The sequence below is a fragment of the Microcaecilia unicolor genome, chromosome 12 (genome assembly GCF_901765095.1).
Source record: "Microcaecilia unicolor chromosome 12, aMicUni1.1, whole genome shotgun sequence".
NCBI lineage: Eukaryota > Metazoa > Chordata > Amphibia > Gymnophiona > Siphonopidae > Microcaecilia > Microcaecilia unicolor.
In genome coordinates this window covers 65,036,949-65,050,357 of record NC_044042.1, presented here as the reverse complement: position 1 = coordinate 65,050,357, position 13,409 = coordinate 65,036,949, and the positions used below count along the sequence as shown (strand labels likewise).

Sequence of the window (13,409 nt, the reverse complement as noted above, 5' to 3'; positions counted from 1 at the left end):
GTGAAGACTAACTCAAAATAAGTTATAACTACTACTACTACTACTACTATTTAGCATTTCTATAGCGCTACAAGGTGTACGCAGTGCTGCACAAACATAGAAGAAAGACAGTCCCTGCTCAAACAGCTTACAATCTAATAGACAAAAAATAAAGTAAGCAAATCAAATCAATTAATGTGTGCAGGAAGGAGGAGAGGAGGGTAGGTGGAGGCGAGTGGTTACAAGTCAAAAGCAATGTTAAAGAGGTGGGCTTTCAGTCTAGATTTAAAGGTGGCCAAGGATGGGGCAAGACGTAGGGGCTCAGGAAGTTTATTCCAGGCGTAGGGTGCAGCAAGACAGAAGGCGCGAAGTCTGGAGTTGGCAGTAGTGGAGAAGGGAACAGATAAGAAGGATTTATCCATGGAGCAGAGTGCAAGGGAAGGGGTGTAGGGAAGGACGAGTGTGGAGAGATACTGGGGAGCAGCAGAGTGAGTACATTTATAGGTTAGTAGAAGAAGTTTGAACAGGATGCGAAGTTATAACCTGTTTCTTAGCTGGGCCTGGTATTGAAAATGCAACCCTATCATGCATCTGTGGTTATGTTCTAGTAATAGGTAAAACTATTAACTGGCTGTCTTGAAATAATTATATAACCTTTAGATGCATGACTAGGGACACAAACATACCCTTTAAGAGTTTTCAGTTTTGGCACAGTATAATTCATCAAAAGAACAAAATACAAGAACAGTAAAGTGCATTAGGGCCGGGCTTATATAGCGCATATAGTTATGTTTAAACAAAATAAATCTGCATGAAACAAAATATTTATATTTATTTTGACTTATTTATTTTAATTGTTACATTTGTATCCCACATTTACCCACCTATTTGTAGGCCAGCACTTTTCACTGCCGCTGCCGACGCCGCCTTAACCCTGACCAGGTATGACTTTTAAATTTCGGAGGGGGGCGGGCGGGCGGCCTGGTGCTGGGTGGGAGGCAGGCCTGGTGCTGGGTGGGTGGCCTGATGCCTGGTGCCGGGCGGGTGGCCTGATGCCTGGTGCCGGGCGGGTGGCCTGATGCCTTGTGCTGGGTGGGTGGCCTGGTGCTTGGTGGGAGGGAGGGATGCAGGCCTGGTGCTGGGTGGGAGGGAAGGATGCCGCCTGGTGCTGGGAGGGAGGGGTACCTGGTGCTGGGTGGGAGGGATGCTGGGTGGGAGGGGTACCTGGTGCTGGGTGGGAGGCCTCGTGCTGGGTGGGTGGGAGGGAGGGAAGGCCGCCGCTGGGAGGGAGGGAAGGAAGCCCTGGAAACAGAGTTATGAGAACAGATAGAGAGCAGCAGAATCAGAGACTAGGACCAATATGGATAGAAAAACAAAAGTACCAGACAACAAAGGTAGAAAAAAATCATTTTATTTTCATTTTAGTGTTTGGAATATGTCCAATTTGAGAATTTACATCTGCTGTCTTATTTTGCACTGGGTATACTGGAGCTGTAACAGCTTACAGAAATAATTTATAATGAAAAAAAGTCATGTAATTTTTTTCTCCTATACTAGTATAATATTTTCAATGATGTCTGTTTATATCATTTATATCGTAGTGATAGGGTGGACCGGACTGGTGGAGGGGTAGCATTGTATATTAACGAGAGCCTTGATTCAGATAGATTACAAATTCAGCAGGACACAAATCACACCTTTGAATCATTGTGGGTTGAAATTCCATGTATAAAAGGGAAAAGGACAGTGATAGGAGTGTACTACCGTCCGCCTCGCCAGGATGAGCAGGTAGACGCAGAAATGATAAAAGAAATCAGAGACACAAACAAAATGGGCAATGTGATAATAATGGGTGACTTCAATTATCCAAATATAGACTGGGTAAATGTAACATCGGGACACGCTAGAGAGGTACAATTCCTTGATGAAATCAAGGACAGCTTTATGGAGCAGCTGGTGCAGGAGCCGTTGAGAGAAGGAAAAATTCTAGACTTGGTCCTTAGTGGAGCGCATGATCTGGTGAGGGACGTTATGGTACTGGGGCCGCTTGATAACAATGATCATAATACAATCAGTTTTGATATCAACCTTGAAGTATCTATACACAGGAAGTCAAATACGTTAGCGTTTAACTTTAAAAAAGGAGACTATGAACGGTAAAAAAAAAATGTAGGGGGGCAACTGAGAGGGTAAAAACTGTACAACAGGCATGGACACTGTTCAAAAATACCATCCTGTAGACCCAGGCTAAACATATTCCACGAATTAGAAAAGAAAGACGGAAGTCCAAAAGACAGCCAGCGTGGTTGAAAAGTGAGATGACTATTAGGGCTAAAAGAAATGCCTTCAGAAAATGGAAGAAGGAACCGTCTGAAAATAACAAGAAGCAGCATAAGGAGTGTCAAAGCAAATGCAAGGCGCAGATAAAGAAGGCCAAGAGGGATTACGAAAAAGATAGCATTAGAGGCAAAAAAACATAGCAAAAATTGTTTTTGGTATATTAAAAGCAGGAAGCTGGCAAAAGAATCGGTTGGGCCGCTGGATGACCGAGGGGTAAAAGGGGCGATCAAGGAAGATAAAGACGTAGCGGAGAGATTGAATGAATTCTTTGCTTCGGTCTTCACCGAGGAAGATTTGGGTGGGATACCGGTGTCAGAAATGGTATTTCAAGCGGACGAGTTGGAAAAACTTACTGACTTCACGGTAAACATGGAGGACGTAATGGGGCAGTTCAGCAAACTGAAGAGTAGCAAATCTCCTGGACTGGATGGTATTCATCTTAGAGTACAGATAGAACTGAAAAATCAGCTTGCGGAGCTACTGTTATTGATATATAATTTATCCTTAAAATCGAGCATGGTACCGGAAGATTGGAGGGTGGCCAATGTAACGCCGATTTTTAAAAAAGGTTACAGGGGAGATCCGGGAAATTATAGACCGGTGAGTCTGATGTCGGTGTCGGGGAAAATGGTAGAGACTATTTTTAAAAAGAAAATTACAGAGCACATCCAAGGACATGGATTACTGAGAACAAGTCAGCACGGCTTTTGTGTGGGGAAATCTTGCCTGACCAATTTACTTCAGTTCTTTGAAGGAGTAAACAAACATGTGGACAAAGGGGAGCCGGTTGATATTGTGTATCTGGATTTTCAAAAGGCTTTTGACAAGGTACCTCATGAAAGGCTACAGAGGAAATTGGAGGGTCATGGGATAGGAGGAAATGTCCTATTGTGGATTAAAAACTGGTTGAAGGATAGGAAACAGAGAGTGGGGTTAAATGGGCAGTATTCACAATGGAGAAGGGTAGTTAGTGGGGTTCCTCAGGGGTCTGTGCTAGGACCGCTGCTTTTTAACATATTTATAAATGATTTAGAGATGGGAGTAACTAGTGAGGTAATTAAATTTGCTGATGACACAAAGTTATTCAAAGTCGTTAACTCGTGACAGGATTGTGAAAAATTACAGAAGGACCTTACGAGACTGGGAGACTGGGCGGCTAAATGGCAGATGACGTTTAATGTGAGCAAGTGCAAGGTGATGCATGTGGGAAAAAAGAACCCGAATTATAGCTACATCATGCAAGGTTCCATGTTAGGAGTCACGGACCAAGAAAGGGATCTGGGTGTCATCGTCGATAATACACTGAAACCTTCTGCTCAGTGTGCTGCTGCAGCTAGGAAAGCGAATAGAATGTTGAGTATTAGGAAAGGTATGGAAAACAGGTGTGAGGATGTTATAATGCTGTTCTATCGCTCTATGGTGCGACTGCACCTTGAGTACTGTGTTCAATTCTGGTTGCCGCATCTCAAGAAAGATATAGTAGAATTGGAAAAGGTGCAGCGAAGGGCGACTAAAATGATAGCAGGGATGGGACGACTTCCCTATGAAGAAAGACTAAGGAGGCTAGGGCTTTTCAGCTTGGAGAAGAGACGGCTGACGGGAGACATGATAGAGGTATATAAAATATTGAGTGGAGTGGAACAGGTGGATGTGAAGCGTCTGTTCACACTTTCCAAAAATACTAGGACTATGGGGCATGCGGTGAAACTACAGTGTAGTAAATTTAAAACAAATCGGAGAAACTTTTTCTTCTCCCAACGCATAATTAAACTCTGGAATTCTTTGCTGGAGAACGTGGTGAAGGTGGTTAGCTTAGCAGAGTTTAAAAAGGGGTTAGACGGTTTCCTAAAGAACAAGTCCATAAACCACTACTAAATGGACTTGGGAAAAATCCACAATTCCAAGAATAACATGTATAGAATGTTTGTACATTTGGGAAGCTTGCCAGGTGCCCTTGGCCTGGATTGGCCGCTGTCGTGGAAAGGATGCTGGGCTCGATGGACCTTTGCTCTTTTCCCAGTGTGGCATTACTTATGTACTTATGTACTTATATGCGCCATGGCTGGTGTAAGGAGTGTGGCTATCATAGGGGTGGAGTCATATGTGGTGACCCCCAGTGACGTTCCTAGGGGGGCTGACACCCGGGGCGGATCGCCAATGCGCCCCGCCCCCCGGGTGCAGCACCCCCCGGAACAGCGCGACGCCCCCCCCGGCGAAAGAACCCCCCCCTGGTGCACGCCGCAGGGGGGGGGGTGCCGCGCGCCTGCCGGCTCTTCGTTTTCATGCTCCCTCTGCCCTGGAACAGGAAGTAACCTGTTCCGGGGCAAAGGGAGCATGAAAACGAAGAGCCGACAGGTGCGCGGCACCCCCCCAGCGGCGTGCACCTGGGGCAGACCGCCCCCACCCCCCCTTGGTACGCCACTGGTGACCCCACCCATAATGAGTACCGACACCTGTTATTCAGGTTAAATTGCCCTGTTGGCACTTTGCGATAAATAATTAGATTTTGGGTTGCTGTTTGGGCACTCGGTCTCTGAAAGGTTCGCCATCACTGCTTTAGAGATTGACCAGATGTTTACCACTGGTCATGAGCTTCTTATGAACTACCAAGAAGAAGATGCCTATGCTCATCAGAGATGCAACTACAAACACAACATGATTTACATCCAGAAAGAGGCAATAAGTGATATGAAAGAAGTAGTTCTGAGATTAAATATTCCATATAGAGGCCAACCGAATTTCAGTCTTGGATTCAGCACCGAAATCAACCCAAAACCCAAGTTCGGGTTTTGGCAGAAAATGCCTGTCCTGGTTCCAACCACAAAATGGCTGCCGGGATCTCCCAACGCATTTTCGCGAGGCTGCTGCAGGAAGTCTTAGTAGCAGTTTCCATTAGAGCAGTGCAGAGGGCAGGAACGATTGGGGTTCATTCCTGAAAAGACCACTAGACCACCAGGGTAAGCCCAGGGAGAGCCTACTGGTATTGGGTGGGGTCAAGGGGGCGGAGGAGATGAGGGTAATCTCACGGAAGGGTGCAGGGAGTAATCGTGGGAGGGAGAGCTTTTGTGGTTCAGTGTGCGGAGGGCATCTTCGTTTATGGTTTTGGTTTCTGCCGAACCAGAATGGCCAATTTCAGTTGCAGATTGTTTCAGCAGAAACCAAAACTTCTGCATTCGGTCGGACTCTGATGACATAAAGAACATTGCCAGTTATATTCAGAAAGTTGACAGAAGTATTCCTCAAGTTGATTCTGGTAAAGAGGCTGTTGAGGCTTCTATAGAAAAAGATCTTTGTGCTATCAAACTGGGGGCCCTGTTTACTATGGCCAGTGCTTTTTTTTGTAGAAAAAAAGGTGCCAGTACTCATTATGGGTGAGGTCACAACATATGGCCCCACCCCTATGATAGCCACACCCACATTAGCCACACCCCTTATACCAGCTATGGCGCATATAAACAGACATCATTGAAAATATTATACTAGTATAGGAGAAAAAAATAACGTAATTTTTTTCATCAGAAATAATTTCTGTAAGATGTTACAGCTCCAGTATACCCAGTGCAAAATAAGACAGCAGATGTAAATTCTCAAATTAGACATACTTCAAACACTAAAATAAAAATAAAATTATTTTTTCTACCTTTGTTCTCTGGAGACTTTGTTTTTCTATCCATATTGGTCCCAGTCTCTGATTCTGCTGCTCTCTGTTCTCTTAACTCTGTTTCCAGGGCTTCCTTTCCATTTATTTCTTTGCTTTCCTTCTTTCTTCTTCATTTCTTGCCATACATCCATAAGTAAAAGCTGGATCCTCCTCCGTGGAATTGACTGGAGGAGGTATAATGTGGATCCAGCTTTTGCCTATTTTCTCCATCCATGTGCAGTTTTTCTCCTCTCTTCCCTTTCCCTCATCTCCATCCATGTGCAGTTTTTCTCCTCTCTTCCCTTTCCTTCATCTCCATCCATGTTCATCTTCTTCTTTTTTCTTTCCTCCCCTCCATCCATGTCCAGCATTTCTCCTCTCTTCCCTCCCCTGTATCCATATAAAGCAATAATTCTCTCTCCCCTCTCCTCCATCCATGTCCAGCAATTCTCCTCTATCTCCTGCTCTCCTCTCCATCCATTTCCAGCATTTCTCCTCTTCCCTGCCCTCCCATCCATGTGCATCTCCTTCCTCTCTTCCCTCCCCTCCATCCATGTCCAGCATGTCTCCTCTCTCCCCTGCCCTCCCCTCCCATGTCCAGCGATTCTCCTCTCTCCCCTTCCCTCCCCTCTCCCCTTCCCTCCCCTCTCATCCATGTCTAACGATTCTCCTCTCTTCCCTGTCCTCCCCTCTCATCCATGTCCAGTGATTCTTCTCTGCCCCCCTGTCCTCCCCTGCCATCCTTGTCCAGTGATTCTTCTCTGCCCCCTGTCCTCCCCTCCCATCCATGTCCAGCGATTCTCTTCTCTCCCTTGCCTTCCCCTCTCCCATGTCCAGCGATTCTCCTCTCTCCCCTGCCCTCGCCTCTCCCATGTCCAGTGATTCTCCTCTTTCTCCTGCCCTCCCCTCTCCCATGTCCAGCGATTCAACTCTCCCCTGCCCTCCCCTCTCCCATGTCCAGCGATTCAACTCTCTCCCCTGCCCTCCCCTCTCCCATGTCCCACATCCACTCCTCTCTCTACCGAAGTCGCAGCGGCGAATTGGTGGGCGGTGGTAGTAAAAGCAGCAAGCAGGCTCGACTCTGTCCTTCGCTCCCTCTCAGCGTCCCGCCCGCCCTTGCGGAAAGGAAATGACATCAGAGGAATGCAGGACGCAGAGAGGGCAGGGAAGCCAAGGATGGAGTCGAGCCTGCTTGCTGCTTTTACTACCGCCGCCCACCAGTTCGCCGCTGCGACTTCGGTAGAGAGTGGAGTGGTCGGAAGTGGGACATGGGAGAGGGGAGGGCAGGGGAGAGAGTTGAATCGCTGGACATGGGAGAGGGGACTTTGGTAAATGCAGGGGGCAGAACGGAATGTCGGGGAGCTGCCGGACAAAAAAAAAAGGTGCCGGTACACCGTACCGGTGCGTACCGGCACAAAAAAAGCACTGACTATGGTGCACTAGCGTTTTTAGCATGTGCTAAAAATTAGCATGTGCTAACCGTCTAGATGCCCATAGGAATATTATGGGCATCTACAGGGTTAGCGCACAATAATGTTTAGCGTACGCTAAAAAGGCTAGCGCAGCTTAGTAAGCAGGATCTTAGAACACAACACTTATTTACAGAAATATGATATAATCTACAAGCAAAAGACAAAAGTGCAATTCAGATTTTATCATAATATATTTATTAATTTCAAATATCACAAACACCATATTTGAAAAAGAAAAAGTACATTCCTCAGAAATTACTAATGAAGAAATATGAACATATTAATATTAATTAACTAGTACTTCCAGTCCACAAATGGGATCCAAGATTAACATTTAAGGAGAAATTAACTAAGAAATTTTACAAGAAATTATAAACCGGTTTTCTATGGTTCTTATATACATTACAATTCAGATTTTAAATAATGATCTGATAGATATACTAAGTTCTCCGAGGAGAAGCAGGCTGCTTGTTCTCACTACTGGGTGACGTCCGACGGCAGCCCCAGGATCGGAAGATCTTCCTAGCAACAAGTTTTGCTAGCCCTCGCATGCACATGCGCACTGAGCATGCGCGGCCGTCTTCCCGCTCGTAGCGCAAGCTTGTTCCTCAGTCTTTTTCTTTCCGCAGCTCAGGACGGCTGTTTTCAGGAGTTCTGTGCCCCAGAAGTGACCCTCACAGCGTTTCGCTGCGTTTTTTCACTTTTCCAGCATGTGTGTGTGTGTGTTCGTGTTTCCGTCTAGTTTACGAAAAGAAAAAAGAAGTTTTCCCTTATTTCTTTAGTTTCCTGTAAGTTTCTTTTTTCTTGTTGTGCGCGGCCTTTTTTGGCCGCCCATACGGGTTTTTCCCTTTTTTTGGTGTCTTTTCCACCATCGCGAACTTTGACCTCACCAGCGCGATTTTTCTGCCCATAACCTCGAAGCCTGCCAGCGGCTTCAAGAAGTGCACGCGGTGCAACCGGACCACCTCGTTGACTGATAGACACGTCTCGTGTCTTCAGTGCTTGGGAGCGGGTCATCGTCCCAACGCCTGCACGCTGTGTCTTCAGCTCAAAAAGAGGACCCAGGCGGCGAGATCGGCTCAGTGGAACTTGTTGTTTGGAGCCAGCGGTACCGAGGTCATCGACGGTATCGATGTCGGCATTGGAGGGTGCATCGACGTCCGGAGTTAAGGTGATGGCTGTCCAGAGATCCCACGCTGGTAGCAGTGAGCCATCAAGTGGGTCTCCACCTGCCTCGAGGGCTCCTGCAGTGCAGGCCCCCCGGGACTGACCTCTTTCGGACCCGGTCCCGAGGAGACGTGTGGATTCCACATCCTCCTCTTCGGTACCGTGCTTCAAGCGAAGGCGAAGAAGCATCGGCATCGGTCACCTTCTCATCACGGTACCGAGAGCTCCGGGGCGCCGAAGGAGTCTGCACCTGAAAAGCGTTGACGCCAAGAGGACCGCTCACCCTCTATACAAGAGGTGTCGATGCGCTCTGCTCCGGACAGCCTGGTACCGCCTCCGTGCTCCAGACAGGTTCTGACATCGCCGGTACCGGCTCCACTGCCTTCTTCGACAGCCACTTTGGATGAGCGCCTCGAGGCCATTCTTCCAGGTATCCTGGAAAGGCTGCTGCGTTCATCTGCTCCGGTACTGGGGGTGCTTGCACCGCCGGTACTGTCGAGAGAGGCAGCGGCTGGCTCTCCGCCAGTGGTGAGGTCTGCGACGCCGGTACCGCTTGCGGCATCAGCATCTGTGGCCACCCAAGTTGACTCCCCGCCGACGTCGCTGGAGGGAGCTTCATCGCTGGCGGCGCAGGAGACCTCTTCTCGGCATCGCCATCGAGGACCTAGTGCCTCGGCATTGAGACGGGCTCGGCTTCGGGCTGAAGTTCAACAACTTGTGTCCGATACCGAAGGTGAGGCCTCGTGGGAGGAAGAGGAAGACCCAAGATATTTCTCTGATGAGGAGTCTTGCGGTCTTCTGATCCCACTCCTTCGCCAGAGAGAAAGCTTTCTCCCCCTGAGAGCCTGTCTTTCTTGTCCTTTGTCCGGGAAATGTCTACGACCATTCCCTTCCCAGTGGTTACTGAGGATGAGCCCAGGGCTGAGATGTTCGAGGTCATGGACTATCCTTCACCACCTAAGAAGTTGTCCACTGTTCCCCTTCATAATGTCCTGAGGTAGACATTGATGGCGAACTGGACGAAACCCTTAAGTAATCCCCACGAGTGTCTCAGCAGATCACAGCTCGGCAGATGTTGAGATTGCTTGGCCACATGGCCTCCACAGTTCATGTGACTCCCATGGCCCGTCTTCACATGAGATCAGCTCAATGGACCCTAGCTTCCCAGTGGTACCAAGCTGCCGGGGATCTAGAGGATGTGATCCAGCTGTCCACAGTTTTTCTCAAATCCCTGTATTGGTGGACAATTCTCTCCAATTTGACCTTGGGACGTCCCTTTCAAATTCCTCAGCTGCAAAAAGTGCTGACAACGGATGCATCTCTCCTGGGATGGGGAGCTCATGTCAATGGACTCCACACCCAAGGACGTTGGTCCCTCCAGAAACAGGTTTTCAGATCAATCTCCTGGAGTTGCGAGCGGTCTGGAACGCGCTAAAGGCTTTCAGAGATTGGCTGTCCAATCAAATTATTCAAATTCAGACAGACAATCAGGTTGCCATGTATTGCATCAACAAGCAGGGGGGCACCGGATCTCTCCTCCTTTGTCAGGAAGCCGTCAGGATGTGGCTTTGGGCTCGTCATCACGGCATGTTTCTCCAAGCTACGTACCTGGCTCGCGTAAACAACAGTCTGGTCGACAGGTTGAGCAGGATTATGCAACCTCACGAGTGGTCTCTCAACTCGAGAGTTGTCCGCAAGATCTTACAAGCATGGGGCACCCCCTTGGTAGATCTTTTTGCCACTCAGACCAATCACAAGGTCCCTCAGTTCTGTTCCAGATTTCAGGCCCACGGCAGACTAGCGTTGGGATGCCTTTCTCCTTTATTGGAGGAGGGGCCTCCTGTATGCGTATCCTCCCATACCCTTGGTGGGGAAGACTTTGCTGAAACTCAAGCAGGATCGTGGAACCATGATTCTGAACGCTCCCTTCTGGCTGCGTCAGATCTGGTTCCCTCTTCTTCTGGAGTTGTCCTCCAAAGAACCGTGGAGATTGGAGTGTTTCCCAACCCTCATCACTCAGAACGAGGGGGCGCTTCCCAACCTCCAGTCCCTGGCTCTCACGGCCTGAATGTTGAGAGCATAGACTTTGCCTCTTTGGGCTCTCTGAGGGTGTATCCCGAGTCCTGCTCGCTTCCAGAAAAGATTCCATGAAGAGGTGTTATTAATTCAAATGGAAGAGGTTTGCCATCTGGTGTGACAGCAAGGCCCTAGATCCTCGTTCCTGTCCTACACAGACCCTTCTTGAATACATTCTACAGTTGTCAGAGTCTGGTCTTAAGACCACCTCTGTGAGAGTTCACCTTAGCGCAATTAGTGCTTTTCATTATCGTGTAGAGGGTAAGCCTATCTCGGGACAGCCTTTAGTTGTTTGCTTCATGAAAGGTTTGCTTTTGTCAAAGCCCCCTGTCAAGCCTCCTACAGTGTCATGGGATCTCAAAGTCGTTCTCACCCAGCTGATGAAACCTCCTTTTGAGCCACTGAATTCCTGCCATCTGAAGTACTTGACCTGGAAGGTCATTTTCTTGGTGGCAGTTACTTCAGCTCGTAGAGTCAGTGAGCTTCAAGCCTTGGTAGCTCATGCTCCTTATACCAAATTTCATCATAACAGAGTAGTCCTCCGCACGCATTCTAAGTTTCTGCCAAAGGTGGTGTCAGAGTTCCATCTGAACCAGTCAATTGTCTTGCCAACATTTTTTCCCCGTCCTCATACCCGCCCTGCTGAACGTCAGTTGCACACATTGGACTGCAAGCAAGCATTGGCCTTCTATCTGGAGCGGACAAGCCTCCACAGACAGTCTGCCCAAATGTTTGTTTCTTTTGATCCCAACAGAAGGGGAGTGGCTGTCGGAAAATGCACCATCTCAAATTGGCTAGCAGATTGCATTTCCTTCACTTATGCCCAAGCTGGGCTGACTCTTGAGGGTCATGTCACGGCTCATAGTGTTAGAGTCATGGCAGCGCCAGTGGCCCACTTGAAGTCAGCCACTATTGAAGAGATTTGCAAGGCTGCAACATAGTCTTCTGTCCACACATTCACATCTCATTACTGCCTCCAGCAGGATACCCGACGCGACAGTTGGTTCGGGCAGTCGGTGCTGCAGAATCTGTTTGGGGTTTAGAATCCAACTCCACCCCCCTAGGCCCAATTTTATTCTGTTCCAGGCTGCACTCTCAGTTAGTTGTTACTGTTAGGTCAATCTCTGTTATGTCCTCACCATTGTGAGGCCCAATTGACCAATGTTTGTTGTTTTGAGTGAGCCTGGGAGCTAGGGATACCCCAGTAGTGAGAACAAGCAGCCTGCTTGTCCTCGGAGAAAGCGAGGTTACTTACCTGTAGCAGGTATTCTCCGAGGACAGCAGGCTGATTGTTCTCACAAACTCGCCATCCTCCCCTTTGGAGTTGTGTCTTCCCTTGTCTTTTGCTTTCTATTTGACTGAGGAGCACGCTCGCGCTATGGGCGGGAAGACGGTCACGCATGCGCAGTGTGCATGTGCACATGAGGGCTAGCAAAACTTGCTGCTAGGAAGATTTTCCGATCCTGGGGCTGCCGTCGGACGTCACCCAGTAGTGAGAACAATCAGCCTGCTGTCCTCGGAAAATACCTGCTACAGGTAAGTAACCTCACTATATAGTCAAATCAATGTCAGTGCTAATCAAAAATGTATTGAGATTTATGACCATCATGATGTTGATCTAATGTTCCAGAATGAAGTCACCGTCTATGAAGAAAAAGATGTTATTAGTAAAACTTTAAACAATATTGACATTGATATGCAACCAAAATATTGTCGGACAAACCTTAAGCAGTTATATTACTCTGAAGTAGATGTGATAACTCTAAGAGATGCTGTACAAATGGAGATTACAGACAAAAAAATAACTTTGGATAACCATGATGTTACCACAGAAAAGCGAGATGTTTGTTATCAAGAGACTCTTGCAATTACACAAGATCAGAAAAATGATCTAAATAAAGATGAGAAAGAAATTCTAATTTCTGAATATAAAGCAATGATCTCTCAGGTACAGGAGATCATTCCTGAACAGAGATGCACTTTGGAGGATGACCAGATGTTTACTATTGGTCAAGAGCATCTTATGAATTATCACCAGGAAGACACCTTTGCATATCAGAGATGCAATTACATTCAGAAAGAGGCGATATGTGATCTGAATGTTGTGAGGAATTCTGAGAAGAGATATACCATGAATGATGAAGTAAATGATTTTGTCAGTTATAGTCAGAAATATGATAAGAGTATTCCTCAACTTGACTCTGGTAAAGTGGTTGTTGAGACATCAGTAGAAAAATATTGTCACGCTATCAATCTGGACTACAACCTTGATTTCCAGAAATATCATTCAAGCGACAAGCAAAAACACAAAAGTTCAAATAAAAAGGATGTACATTATGATCAAATTCAGATTCTAAGTAATGACATGATGTACTGAGGTACAATCAAATAAGTGTTGACAGTCATCGCCACCGTGATGTTGGCTCAGTGTTTCAGAATGAAGCCATTGTCTGTGAAATAAAAGAAGATTTTAGTCAAAATTTAGAAGATATTGAGATTGATACACATCAGAAATATTGTCAGATAAACCTTAAGCAGCTACGAAAGCCAAAATCATGTTCCATCAGACTACTGGAGATGTGTCAAAAAGATGCTGTAGAAATGGAGATTACATAAGAGAAAATCACTTTGGATGAGCATGAAAAAACTATTACCATCAAAAAGCACATTTGCTTATTTCCGATCTGAGGAAGAAGTGCAACCTTCGAAAGCTAATCAAGAAATGTATTAAGTTA

The 13,409-nt window shown here is 47.0% G+C and overlaps 1 protein-coding gene across 1 annotated transcript in view; it reads left to right on the top strand.

The window, feature by feature from the left end:
* Window positions 1-13,409, top strand: part of LOC115481856 — a 24,622-nt gene extending 11,213 nt beyond the window's left edge. Inside the window, exons 2-3 of the mRNA XM_030221283.1 lie at window positions 874-921; window positions 12,305-13,409. Of these exons, the coding sequence (XP_030077143.1) occupies window positions 874-921; window positions 12,305-13,051 (795 nt within the window). The 3' untranslated portion in view covers window positions 13,052-13,409. The remainder of the gene's footprint in view (window positions 1-873; window positions 922-12,304) is intronic.